Below are 13816 nucleotides of genomic sequence, written 5' to 3'. Positions count from 1 at the left end.
GACCTCTTTTAATGCACCCCATGATCCTGTTTGCCTTGGCAGCTGCTGCCTGGCACTGGCTGCTCCAGGTAAGTTTATCATTAACTAGGATCCCCAAGTCCTTCTCCCTGTCAGATTTACCCAGTGGTTTCCCGTTGAGTGTGTAATGGTGATATTGATTCCTTCTTCCCATGTGTATAACCTTACATTTATCATTGTTAAACCTCATCTGCCACCTCTCGGCCCAAGTTTCCAACTTATCCAGATCCATCTGTAGCAGAATACTGTCTTCTCTTGTATTAACTGCTTTACATAGTTTTGTATCATCTGCAAATATCAATATTTTACTGTGTAAACCTTCTACCAGATCATTAATGAATATGTTAAAGAGAACAGGTCCCAATACCGACCCCTGCGGTACCCCACTGGTCACAGCGACCCAGTTAGAGACTATACCATTTATAACCACCCTCTGCTTTCTATCACTAAGCCAGTTACTAACCCATTTGCACACATTTTCCCCCAGACCAAGCATTCTCATTTTGTGTACCAACCTCTTGTGCGGCACGGTATCAAACGCTTTGGAAAAATCGAGATATACCACGTCCAATGACTCACCGTGGTCTAGCCTATAGCTTACCTCTTCATAAAAACTGATTAGATTGGTGACAGGAGCGATTTCTCATAAACCCATGCTGATATGGAGTTAAACAGTTATTCTCATTGAGATAATCCAGAATAACATCCTTCAGAAACCCTTCACATATTCTACCAACAGTAGAGGTTAGACTTACTGGCCTATAATTTCCAGGGTCACTTTTAGAGCCCTTTCTGAACATGCTCCAGTAATGGCTGGAGGACATTTGACCAGGTCGGTCACTCCGTCAACATCATCTCTAGAGGTTCAGTGACTGGTGGTGTCTGTACAGATGCGGTATAGAGCCGGCTGTGTGCCGGGCATGTTTCCAGCCAGTGCTCGGTATAGCGAGCGGTGAGTGAAGCCGCTCCGTGCACACACCTGGGACTGAGGGCTGGAAATCTCAAGGGAGGAAATAGGTTCATTTCCTTTCAGCAAAACAACCGAGCAGCAACGTCTCCTTATTCACCCACAGATCACCCCTGAAATGGTAGAAATAGCGTTCTCCAAGTGGACAGGTTCTCTAGAGGTAAAGACTGAGGGATGTGATGAAGCCGCGCAGATACAGGGAGAGACTTTACTAGTTATACAGGTACGGACTCTGCTATGTGCCATCATATTAGAGGCCCCTAAACTTCTACACGGACCTCCTATATTCATGAAAGCCATAAGGAACCCAGGCTTCAGATGTCTTTATAAGATGTTGGAAAGAACAAGCCTGGTCCTCACAGGTGGAAAGGCTCACCTGATGGACAGGTGTAAAATCCCTAATAATAATCTGTAAATGTCACTGTGCAATGAGGTCAGATCTGTATGTGACTGACGATGTCCTTGTATGATTTACAGCCTCCTGTCATAAAGACACCGAAGAACCAGATCCATTCACACCACCAAGATTTATCCCCGAATGACGAACCAGACATGGACGAAGACGGGAACAACATTTCCAAAAGAATCATAGACTTCACCTTAGAGATCATCTCCCTGCTGAGCGGAGAGGTAAACTCTTCTATATTTCTATTATTATCTGCTGAGTGGAGAGGTAAACTCTTCTATATTTCTATTATTATCTGCTGAGTGGAGAGGTAAACTCTTCTATATTTCTATTATTATCTGCTGAGTGGAGAGGTAAACTCTTCTATATTTCTATTATCTGCTGAGTGGAGAGGTAAACTCTTCTATATTTCTATTATTATCTGCTGAGTGGAGAGGTAAACTCTTCTATATATCTACTATTATCTGCTGAGTGGAGAGGTAAACTCTTCTATATTTCTATCATTATCTGCTGAGTGGAGAGGTAAACTCTTCTATATTTCTATTATTATCTGCTGAGTGGAGAGGTAAACTCTTCTATATTTCTATTATCTGCTGAGTGGAGAGGTAAACTCTTCTATATTTCTATCATTATCTGCTGAGCGGAGAGGTAAACTCTTCTATATTTCTATTATCTGCTGAGTAGACAGGTAAACTCTTCTATATTTCTATTATCTGCTGAGTGGAGAGGTAAACTCTTCTATATATCTATTATCTGCTGAGTGGAGAGGTAAACTCTTCTATATTTCTATTATCTGCTGAGTAGAGAGGTAAACTCTTCTATATTTCTATTATTATCTGTTGAGTGGAGAGGTAAACTCTTCTATATTTCTATTATCTGCTGAGTGGAGAGGTAAACTCTTCTATATATCTATTATCTGCTGAGTGGAGAGGTAAACTCTTCTATATTTCTATTAGCTGCTGAGTGGAGAGGTAAACTCTTCTATATTTCTATTATCTGCTGAGTGGAGAGGTAAACTCTTCTATATTTCTATTATTATCTGCTGAGTGGAGAGGTAAACTCTTCTATATTTCTATTATCTGCTGAGCGGAGAGGTAAACTCTTCTATATTTCTATTATTATCTGCTGAGTGGAGAGGTAAACTCTTCTATATTTCTATTATCTGCTGAGCGGAGAGGTAAACTCTTCTATATTTCTATTATTATCTGCTGAGTGGAGAGGTAAACTCTTCTATATTTCTATCATTATCTGCTGAGTGGAGAGGTAAACTCTTCTATATTTCTATTATTATCTGCTGAGCGGGTAGGTAAACTCTTCTATATTTCTATCATTATCTGCTGAGTGGAGAGGTAAACTCTTCTATATTTCTACCATTATCTGCTGAGTGGAGAGGTAAACTCTTCTATATTTCTATTATTATCTGCTGAGTGGAGAGGTAAACTCTTCTATATATCTATTATCTGCTGAGTGGAGAGGTAAACTCTTCTATATTTCTATTATCTGCTGAGTGGAGAGGTAAACTCTTCTATATATCTATTATCTGCTGAGTGGAGAGGTAAACTCTTCTATATTTCTATTATTATCTGCTGAGTGGAGAGGTAAACTCTTCTATATTTCTATTATCTGCTGAGCGGAGAGGTAAACTCTTCTATATTTCTATTATTATCTGCTGAGTGGAGAGGTAAACTCTTCTATATTTCTATTATCTGCTGAGCGGAGAGGTAAACTCTTCTATATTTCTATTATTATCTGCTGAGTGGAGAGGTAAACTCTTCTATATTTCTATCATTATCTGCTGAGTGGAGAGGTAAACTCTTCTATATTTCTATTATTATCTGCTGAGCGGGTAGGTAAACTCTTCTATATTTCTATCATTATCTGCTGAGTGGAGAGGTAAACTCTTCTATATTTCTACCATTATCTGCTGAGTGGAGAGGTAAACTCTTCTATATTTCTATTATTATCTGCTGAGTGGAGAGGTAAACTCTTCTATATATCTATTATCTGCTGAGTGGAGAGGTAAACTCTTCTATATTTCTATTATCTGCTGAGTGGAGAGGTAAACTCTTCTATATATCTATTATCTGCTGAGTGGAGAGGTAAACTCTTCTATATTTCTATTATTATCTGCTGAGTGGAGAGGTAAACTCTTCTATATATCTATTATCTGCTGAGTGGAGAGGTAAACTCTTCTAGTGCTTCTCACTAAATTAAATTTACTTTTTGATGACATTCTACTTAATATCTTCAATACAAAAAGTGAACCTCATATATTCTATAGAGTCATTACACACTGATCTATTTCACGTGTTTATTTCTGTTAATGTTGATGATTATGGCTTACAGCCAATGAAAACCCAAAAGGCATTATCTCAGTAAATTAGAATAATTAACAAAAAAAGCACCTGTAAAGGCTTACTAAGCGTTTAGAAAGGCCCCTAGTCTGTTTCAGTAGCTCCACAATCATGGCGAAGACTGCTGACTGACAGATGTTCAGAAGGCGTCACTGACAGATGTTCAGAAGGCGTCACTGACACACTCCACAAGGAGGGTGTCACGATAATGTATAAAATGTAATATGATTATTAGTTTTCCCTGATAGCACAACACTGTCGGCTTTGACCCCCCCTTCTCTTTGTTTCTGCTGTGTGTGTGAAGGTATTCTTCTCAATGCCCTGCCCCCAAGCCAGGAATGTTAATTGCGCTTGTAGATGCATAAATCTCCCTCCAGCTGAAACTGGTCTAGTTCTCCCAAAAAGCCATGAGGGTCTTTGTTATATTATGATAAGATATTGGGCCACCGATTTGGGCTAGGAAAATGAGTATATATTGCTCACTTCCATCGGTAGAGCTGCTAAACACTGTAAGCGCCAGCCTCTAAACCCAACGGGTACAAAGTACAGGTTTCTCCAGAACCGTGTGTCCCAACTAGCCCGAATTTGGTACCAATAGAAAGCCAATTGTAAAATAAGATGAATGAGGGGTGTGCTGTGATTCTGACATGTTCTTTAGCGAAGATACGAGAATTATAAGAATTGGTGTTATACTTTGTAAGACTGAGGAGAGAGCAAGGTCCAGGGAAACCAGCCTCTTTAGTGATGTCACAGGGCAGCAGTTTTTAAGTTTCTGCACTGCACCCAGCCTTCAGTTTTTGCCTGAGGAGCTGTACTATGCACTGGGACATCTGGGCTCTGCCTGCCAGCATGGTTTTGCCTGCAATGATCTGAGCACATGTAAGTGTTACTTTCTGTTTTAATCCATGTTATTTTATAATTATTTTGTACATACTTTCAATTGTCTCTTATTGTAACATCCCTGTAATATTTTTATAAACACTGCCTAAGCTTTCGGAGTAAAATATTTAAATTACTAGTTTTGTTCTCCTGCTCTAAAACGTACCCTAAGTTTTTGGAAGGGAATTACGCTACTGATTTGGGTTGGTTTCGGACCCGTTAATCGAAGCTGGTGGCGGCATACTGTGTCCTGTGCTTTTGGGAGTTGATGTAGCGACGGCGGCGTTGATAATTATTGTTCCTGCCTGACTGGGAGTAGTTATAACGCCCTTGCTGCAGCGTGCCCAATAGCCAGTACATAGCAGGCAGCCTTTCTGGCGACTAGTTACTCTAGGTGCAGTACCTAATCTGACCTGAGGGTAAGGGGGGCGCCAGAGAGCTGCAAGTTTTCAAGCAGAACTGTAAAGCAGGTTATACATAAATCCCTGCAGTTCGTGTTATATTGTAGAGCAGTGGGATAACTAAAATAAGCCCCTGCTTTAAATTGAGGTCAATAGCCTTGTGTGTGTTTTCATCACATTGCAGCAGTTGAGGGATAACTAAGATAAGCCCCCCTGCACATGTGATAGCCGTGGGCTGGCCAAAGGTCACCCCGATTGTGATGTGCTGTTGACAGTCACGGTGTGGATCCGTGACAGGGGAAGCCACAAAAGGTCATTGCGAAAGATGCTGGCTGTTCACACAGTGCTGTATCCAAGCATATTAATGGAAAAGTTGTGGGGAAGGAAAAAGTTAGAAAAAGGTGCACAAGCAACCGGGATAACTGCAGCCTTGAAAGAATTATTAAGAAAAGGCCATTCAGAAATGTGGGGGAGATTCACAAGGAGTGGACTGCTGCTGGAGTCATTGCTTCAAGAGCCACCACACACAGACGTATCCAGGACATGGACTACAAGTGTCTCATTCCTTGTCAAGTCGATCATGACCAATAGACAACGCCAGCAGTGTCTTACCTGGGCCAAGGAGAATAACTGGACTGTTGTCAGTGGTCCAAGGTGTTGTGTTCAGATGGAAGTACATTTTGTGCTTCATTTGGAAATCAAGGTCCCAGAGTCTGGAGGAAGAGTGGAGGCCACAATCCAAGCTGCTGGAGGTCTAGTGTGAAGTTTCCACAATCAGTGATGGTTTGGGGAGCCATGTCATCTGCTGGTGTAGGTCCACTGTGTGTTATCAAGACCAAAGTCAGCGTAGCTGTCTACCAGGAAATTGTAGAGCTCTTCATGCTTCCCTCTGCCGACAAGCTGTTTGGAGATTAAAATGTCATTCTCCAGAAGGACTTGGCCCCTGTCCACACTGCCAAAAGAACCAATACCTGGTGTAAAAACAACAGTATCACTGTGCTTGATTGGCCAGCAATCTCGCCTGACCTTAACCCTATAGAGTATCTATGGAGTACTGTCAAGAGGAAGATGAGACACCAGACCCAACAATGCAGGCGAGCTGAAGGTTACTATCAAAGCAACCTGGGCCTCCATAACCCCTCAGCAGTGCCACAGGCTGTTCGCCTCCATGCCACAAAGCATTGTTCCAGTAATTACATAGTAACAAAGTTAGCAAGGCCAAAAAAAGCCATTTGTCCATCCAGTTCAGCCTATATTCCGTCAGAATAAATCCCCAGATCTACGTCCTTCTAAAGAACCTAATATAATACAACCCCTGACAAAAATTATGTAATCACCGGCCTTGGAGGATATTCATTCAGTTGTTTATTTTTTTATTAAACAAAGCAGATCACAGACATGGCACAAAACTACAGTCATTTCAAATGACAACTTTCTGGCTTTAATAAACACTAAAAGAAATCAAGAACAAAAAATGTTATATTCAGTATTTGTTACTTTTTTAGAACAAGCAGAGGGGAAAAATTATGGACTCAATTATGTGGGAAATATTGTTACGCTCCAGGAAGACATCCAGGCCTCTCTTGAACCCCTCGACTGAGTTCGCCATCACCACCTCCTCAGGCAAGTAATTCCAGATTCTCACTGCCCTAACAGTAAAGAATCCTCTTCTATGTTGGTGGAAAAACCTTCTCTCCTCCAGACGCAAAGAATGCCCCCTTGTGCCCGTCACCTTCCTTGGTATAAACAGATCTTCGGAGAGATATTTGTATTGTCCCCTTATATACTTATACATGGTTATTAAATCGCCCCCTCAGTTGTCTTTTTTTCTAGACTAATCCTAATTTCGCTAATCTATCTGGGTATTGTAGTTCTCCCATCCCCTTTATTAACTTTGTTGCCCTCCTTTGTACTCTCTCTAGTTCCATTATATCCTTCCTGAGCACCGATGCCCAAAACTGGACACAGTACTCCATGTGCGGTCTAACTAGGGATTTGTACAGAGGCAGTATAATGCTCTCATCATGTGTATCCAGACCTCTTTTAATGCACCCCATGATCCTGTTTGCCTTGGCAGCTGCTGCCTGGCACTGGCTGCTCCAGGTAAGTTTATCATTAACTAGGATCCCCAAGTCCTTCTCCCTGTCAGATTTACCCAGTGGTTTCCCGTTCAGTGTGTAATGGTGATATTGATTCCTTCTTCCCATGTGTATAACCTTACATTTATCATTGTTAAACCTCATCTGCCACCTTTCAGCCCAAGTTTCCAACTTATCCAGATCCATCTGTAGCAGAATACTATCTTCTCTTGTATTAACTGCTTTACATAGTTTTGTATCATCTGCAAATATCAATATTTTACTGTGTAAACCTTCTACCAGATCATTAATGAATATGTTAAAGATAACAGGTCCCAATACCGACCCCTGCGGTACCCCACTGGTCACAGCGACCCAGTTAGAGACTATACCATTTATAACCACCCTCTGCTTTCTATCACTAAGCCAGTTACTAACCCATTTACACACATTTTCCCCCAGACCAAGCATTCTCGTTTTGTGTACCAACCTTTTATGTGGAACGGTATCAAACGCTTTGGAAAAATCGAGATATACCACGTCCAATGACTCACCGTGGTCCAGCCTATAGCTTACCTCTTCATAAAAACTGATTAGATTGGTGACAGGAGCGATTTCTCATAAACCCATGCTGATATGGAGTTAAACAGTTATTCTCATTGAGATAATCCAGAATAACATCCTTCAGAAACCCTTCAAATATTTTACCAACAGTAGAGGTTAGACTTACTGGCCTATAATTTCCAGGTTCACTTTTAGAGCCCTTTTTGAATATTGGCACCACATTTGCTATGCGCCAGTCCTGCGGAACAGACCCCGTCGCTATAGAGTCCCTAAAAATAAGAAATAATGGTTTATCTATTACATTACTTAGTTCTCTTAGTACTCGTGGGTGTATGCCATCCGGACCCGGAGATTTATCTATTTTAATCTTATTTAGCCGGTTTCGCACCTCTTCTTGGGTTAGATTGGTGACCCTTAATATAGGGTTTTCATTGTTTCTTGGGATTTCACCTAGCATTTCATTTTCCACCGTGAATACCGTGGAGAAGAAGGTGTTTAATATGTTAGCCTTTTCCTCGTCATCTACAACCGTTCTTTCCTCACTATTTTTTAAGGGGCCTACATTTTCAGTTTTTATTCTTTTACTATTGATATAGTTGAAGAACAGTTTGGGATTAGTTTTACTCTCCTTAGCAATGTGCTTCTCTGTTTCCTTTTTGGCAGCTTTAATTAGTTTTTTAGATAAAGTATTTTTCTCCCTATAGTTTTTTAGAGCTTCAATGGTGCCATCCTGCTTTAGTAGTGCAAATGCTTTCTTTTTACTGTTAATTGCCTGTCTTACTTCTTTGTTTAGCCACATTGGGTTTTTCCTATTTCTAGTCATTTTATTCCCACAAGGTATAAACCGCTTACAGTGCCTATTTAGGATGTTCTTAAACATTTTCCATTTATTATCTGTATTCTTATTTCTGAGGATATTGTCCCAGTCTACCAGATTAAGGGCATCTCTAAGCTGGTCAAACTTTGCCTTCCTAAAGTTCAGTGTTTTTGTGACTCCCTGACAAGTCCCCCTAGTGAAAGACAGGTGAACCTGTACAATATTGTGGTCGCTATTTCCTAGATGCCCGACCACCTGCAGATGTGTTATTCTGTCAGGTCTATAAGATAGTATTAGGTCTAAAAGTGCTGCTCCTCTGGTTGGATTCTGCACCAATTGTGAAAGATAATTTTTCTTGGTTATTAGCAGAAACCTGTTGCCTTTATGGGTTTCGCAGGTTTCTGTTTCCCAGTTAATATCCGGGTAGTTAAAGTCCCCATAACAAGGACTTCATTATTAGTTGCAGCTTCATCCATCTGCCTTAGTAGTAGACGTTCCATGATTTCTGAAATAAAAACAGGTGTCCCGAAGGCGCTGCCCGAAAACTGAATAAATTTGCAGCAAATATAATGATGAAAACCACCCTATTCATCAAGTGATAAACACTGTAAGAGATATATAAAATATATATTTGCGCTAAAAATATCAGTATAAAAATCTAAATAAATATACATATACACCCTTAGAACAAAAGGTTAATGAGGTGCTTTCGTATACCTTGCTCCTAGTGCGCTGAATGTAGACGTGAGTCTCCTAATGATGCGAGGTCCTGTAAATGCTGTCTTTGAATGCCGCTCTTTGGATAGCCAAACGTGGCTTGATGAAAGAACTGAATGACAAAGAACCAATGTGTCGGGGGGTCGCCGTCCCGGCCGGTAACAGGCGCACCTCCCCACAGAAGCCTGAGCAAAAACGTGCCGTGCACAGGCACAAAAAAGCTCTACTAAAAACAGCAGAGCCGACAAGGTGCAGAAAGGCTGCAGGACCTTGTGTGACGTCACTGTCACGTGATAAGTCACGTGACCGGCTACGGAACGCACACCAGACCAAAAACCAACGCGTTTCGGAATCGCTGATTCCTTCTTCAGGGATGGTAAGGTGTGCGATGTGTGCATCCTATATAGAGCGTCAGGTCATGCGTTGTTAACCCATTAATTGAAAGCAAAAAGCTCCACTTCACTGTTAAGGCCATGTGGTACTAGAGTGTTCATCTGAAAAATGAATTTTGTTTCAGCCCTTGACATCTGATGAATAAAATTACCACCACGTCCATCTCGTTTCACAATCTTTAGTCCCGTGACCTTAATGTCCTTTATTGAACTCCCGTGGTGTGTCATAAAATGCATGGAAAGGGGGTGTCCGGTGAACTTGTTAGCAATGTTCCTCAAATGTTCCCCAATTCTAACATGCATCGCTCTAATGGTGCGGCCTATATACAGTTTTCCGCAAGGGCAGGTTATTCCATAAATAATTCCCTTAGTGGAACACGTGATGAAATCCTGAATATCCATGGTAACTGATTTATTAGAGATGGATGTTTGTTTCTTTGTGTTCAGTTTCTTACATGGACCGCACTTTTTACAGGGGAAAAAACCATTAAGACAGTTTGATGATGTGGAATGGTACCTATTTATCAACATGCCATTCGTGGGGGCTATCACATTCCCCAGGTTGTTCGCCTTCCTATAAATAAATCTGGGATGTGTTCCATGATTTCTGTTCTGTTTGGGGGTTTGTATCAGACCCCAATGAGAATTTTGTTACTATTTTTCCCTCCATGTATTTCCACCCATATGGACTCCTCCATTGGGACATCCTCATTCCCTTCGCTAATATCCTCCCTTAAAGTGGACTTTAGACAAGACTTTACATAGAGACAAACCCCTCCACCTCTCCGATCCTTTCTAAACAGGCTGTAACCCTGTAAGTTATCTGCCCAGTCATAGCTTTCATCAAACCATGTCTCGGTTATTCCCACTATGTCATAGTTACCTGTAGATATTTCTGCTTCTTGTTCTTCCATCTTGTTTGTCAGTGTCACGATATTGTATGAAATATCATATAAGTTTAGTTTCTCTTGTTAGACCAGGCTGTGGGCTAAAAACCCCCCTTCCCTTTCACTCAGGCAAGGGCTTGCCTTGTCGATGTATGTGGGAGAGTTTTATTGAAGAAAGGTATTTACGACTGGCATAGCTGCAGTCGAAAGTTGTGCTAGCAGAAACTGGTCTGATCTCGCTTGTAAAACATGAGGTCCTTTGTTCCATTATTGTAAGATATTGGGCCAACCATTTAAGCTAGAAAAATACTACGTCCAGTTTGTGAAAGTCCATCGGCGCATCTATCCATCACTGTAAGCAGGAGCTTCCAAGTCCAACAGGGACAGAGTACGGATTTCTCTGGAACTGAGTGTCCCTACTAGCCAGAATTTAGTATCTATAGAGAGAAAATCTTAATACAAGATGAATGCTGGGTGTGTTATGATTCTGACATGTTCTGGAGCGGAGATACAGGCATTAGACAAACTTGTGTGAAATTTACGAAGACTGAAGAGAGAGGAGGGTCTGGGTAAGCCAGCCCTTTTGGTGATGTCACCGAGCTACACTTAATACGTTTTTACCCTCACCCCAGCCTGGAGTCTGTCTGCTGGAGTCTGTGTGAGCCTAATCTTACTCCAGAACCCTGATGAATTGGGACATTTGGGAACTCCGCCCACTAGCCTGGTTGCCTCAAATGATCTGAACACATGTAAGTGTTATTTCTCTTTTAATCCCTTTGTTTTATAATTACCTTGTACATATTTTGCAATTGTCTCATTTGTAACATCCTTGTAATACCTTTTTATAAACACTGCCTTAATCTTTAATGGAGTAATATATAGAAGTTACTAGTTTTCGTTCTTCATGCTCTAAAACTTACCCTAAGTCTTCTGAAGGGAATTACGCTACTGTTTTGGGTTAGCTTCGGACCCATTTAATCGAAGCTGGTGGCAACAGTACCGTACACTGTGCCTTTGGGAGTCGTTGTAGCGACAGCGACATTGATAATTATTGTTCCTGCCTCAGCGGGAGTAGTTAAATCGCCTCGCTGCAGCGTGCCCAATAGCCAGTACATAGCAGGCAGCCTTTCTGGCGACTAATTATCCTGGGTGCAGTACCTAATCTGACCTGAGGGTAAAGGGGCGCCTGAGAGCTGCAGGTTTCAAGTGGAACTGTAAGCGGGATATACATAAATCCCTGCAGTTCGTGGTATATTGAAGAGCAGTGGGATGCCTAAAATAAGCCCCTGCTGTAAACTAAGAGGTCAATAGCCTTGTGTCACGATTCACACCGTGACTGTCAAGATCCCTTAGCCGCTGCCTACAATATGTCACGGATTGGGGTGACCTTAGACCAGCAGACGGCTATCACATGTGCAGGGGGCTTATCCTAGTTATCCCTCCACTGCCACAATGTGATGAAAAAAAACACACACGAGGCTATTGACCTCTTAGTTTACAGCAGGGGCTTATTTTAGGTATCCCACTGCTCTTCAGTATACCATGAACTGCAGGGATTTGTGTCTATCCCGCTTACAGTTCCACTTAAACCTTGCAGCTCTCTGGCGCCCCCCTTACTCTCAGGTCAGATTCGGTACTGCACCTGGGGTAATTAGTCGCCAGAAAGGCTGCCTGCTATGTACTGGCTATTGGGCGCACTACAGCAACGCGATAATTACTCCCACTCAGGCAGGAACAATAATTATCAAGCCGCAGTCGCTACAGTGACCCCCCAACAGCCGGCACACGGTAAGCTGCCACCAGCGCCGATTAAACGGGTTCGGCTGCTAACCCAAAACAGTAGCGTAAATTCCCTTCAAAGACAGGGTACGTTTTTAGAGCATGGAGAACGAACTAGTAATAAATATTATACCCCATAAATGATTTTTAGGCAGTGTTTATAAAATATTTCACAAAGATGTTACAAATGAGACAATTGCAAATATGTACAAGGTAATTATGAAAATAAAAGGATTAAATGAAGAAAAGATAACACTCACATATTCTCAGATCATTGCATTGCAGGCAACAGGCTAGGAGCTTTCCATCTATCCCAGTGCATTGGCACTCGCAGTCTGGTCGCTTCAGGTAAAAACTCACAACTCTCCCCCTGGAAACCTGCCAGCAACTTTATAACCTACAGCCTGTGACCTCACAGAAAGGGCTGGTTTTTCCAACCCCTCCTACTTCTTCAGTATTGCTCACTGGGCATTAAATATATCTGATGCCCGTAACTTTGCTACAGAACATAAAATAATCGCACCCTACCCATCGTTCATCTCATAGTATCGTGGGCATTCCGATGAGATCAAATATGTCCTATTTGTCACGCACACTGACAGAGAAATCCCTACCTCTGTACCAGATGGAGCTACAAGCCTGTGATTAGAGTGATGCGTAGATCCTCCGAGTGTGATTATGACGATATATTTTGGTGTTCGTAACTTAACCGGTTTGCATAATATCTTCCAAAAACAGAACAAAAGACTTTCATTTTCTGGAAGGTTCTAATCTAGTTAAAGCTGGGCACTTTCCCCCCACAAGAAATACTGGTCGTAAATACCTTTCGTCAATAAAACTCCCCCACAAGGCAAGCTCTTCTACACAGTTAGAAACACAGGGAAGGAAAGAGAACCAGAGAGAAGGGGGGTTTCTTAGCCCACATCCTGGGCTGACAAGAGAAACTAAACTTATATGATATTTCCTACCATATCGTGACACCTCCCCCTTTTAGCGTGCGCTACGGCGGCAGAACCTCTCGGTATGCCTCCATGCGCACCTCCGTGGGTTCACCCTGGCGGGACAGTCCATCTGCATTCCCATGCTCTTTGCCCGCTTTTCATCTAGCGAGGCGTTTACCTCCACGTCCTCAATGGACCCACGGGCCTTGGATTGGGCCAGCATGTCCAGGAGGGTGTCTTCCTCCCCTTCTTCAGGTGCGCTGCAGACCGGTAGGACGAAAGGTTCACGTTCGTGATGAGCTTTCATCATGTTGACGTGAAAGGCCTTTCGCCTACCCCGAGTGTGGTCAAGCGTGACCACATAGGTTACCGGGTTGAGCTGTTGGTGGACGACGTACGGGCCCTCCCAGGCTGCCTGAAGCTTATCTGTTGGTACAGGAACCAGCACCCACACCTTTTGACCCACGTGGTAGGTCCGCTCTCGGGCGTTCTGGTCGTACCAGTGCTTCTGATCAGCCTGAGCCTGCGTCATGTTGTCATGCACCAACTGCGTCAAGGTCTGCATCTTGTCACGGAAGCGCATGACATACTCCACTATGGACACTTCAGAAGGGTT

At 42.4% G+C, this 13816-nt stretch overlaps 1 protein-coding gene across 2 annotated transcripts in view; it reads left to right on the top strand.

The window, feature by feature from the left end:
- LOC143808883 (uncharacterized) overlaps window positions 1-13816 on the top strand; it is a 145460-nt gene that overhangs the window by 27325 nt on the left and 104319 nt on the right. The window contains exons 1-2 of one of the 2 annotated variants that reach the window (XM_077292051.1): window positions 1044-1208; window positions 1463-1615. In XM_077292051.1, the coding sequence (XP_077148166.1) occupies window positions 1104-1208; window positions 1463-1615 (258 nt within the window). In that variant the 5' untranslated portion in view covers window positions 1044-1103. Of the gene's footprint in view, window positions 1-1043; window positions 1209-1462; window positions 1616-13816 lie in introns of those variants that run through there. The other variant, XM_077292052.1, reaches the window with a different exon arrangement.

Source organism: Ranitomeya variabilis, chromosome 2, assembly GCF_051348905.1.
Source record: "Ranitomeya variabilis isolate aRanVar5 chromosome 2, aRanVar5.hap1, whole genome shotgun sequence".
NCBI classification, from domain to species: Eukaryota; Metazoa; Chordata; class Amphibia; order Anura; family Dendrobatidae; genus Ranitomeya; species Ranitomeya variabilis.
Note: the sequence above shows the minus strand (reverse complement) of the source record. Positions and strands in the feature narration are given on the sequence as shown.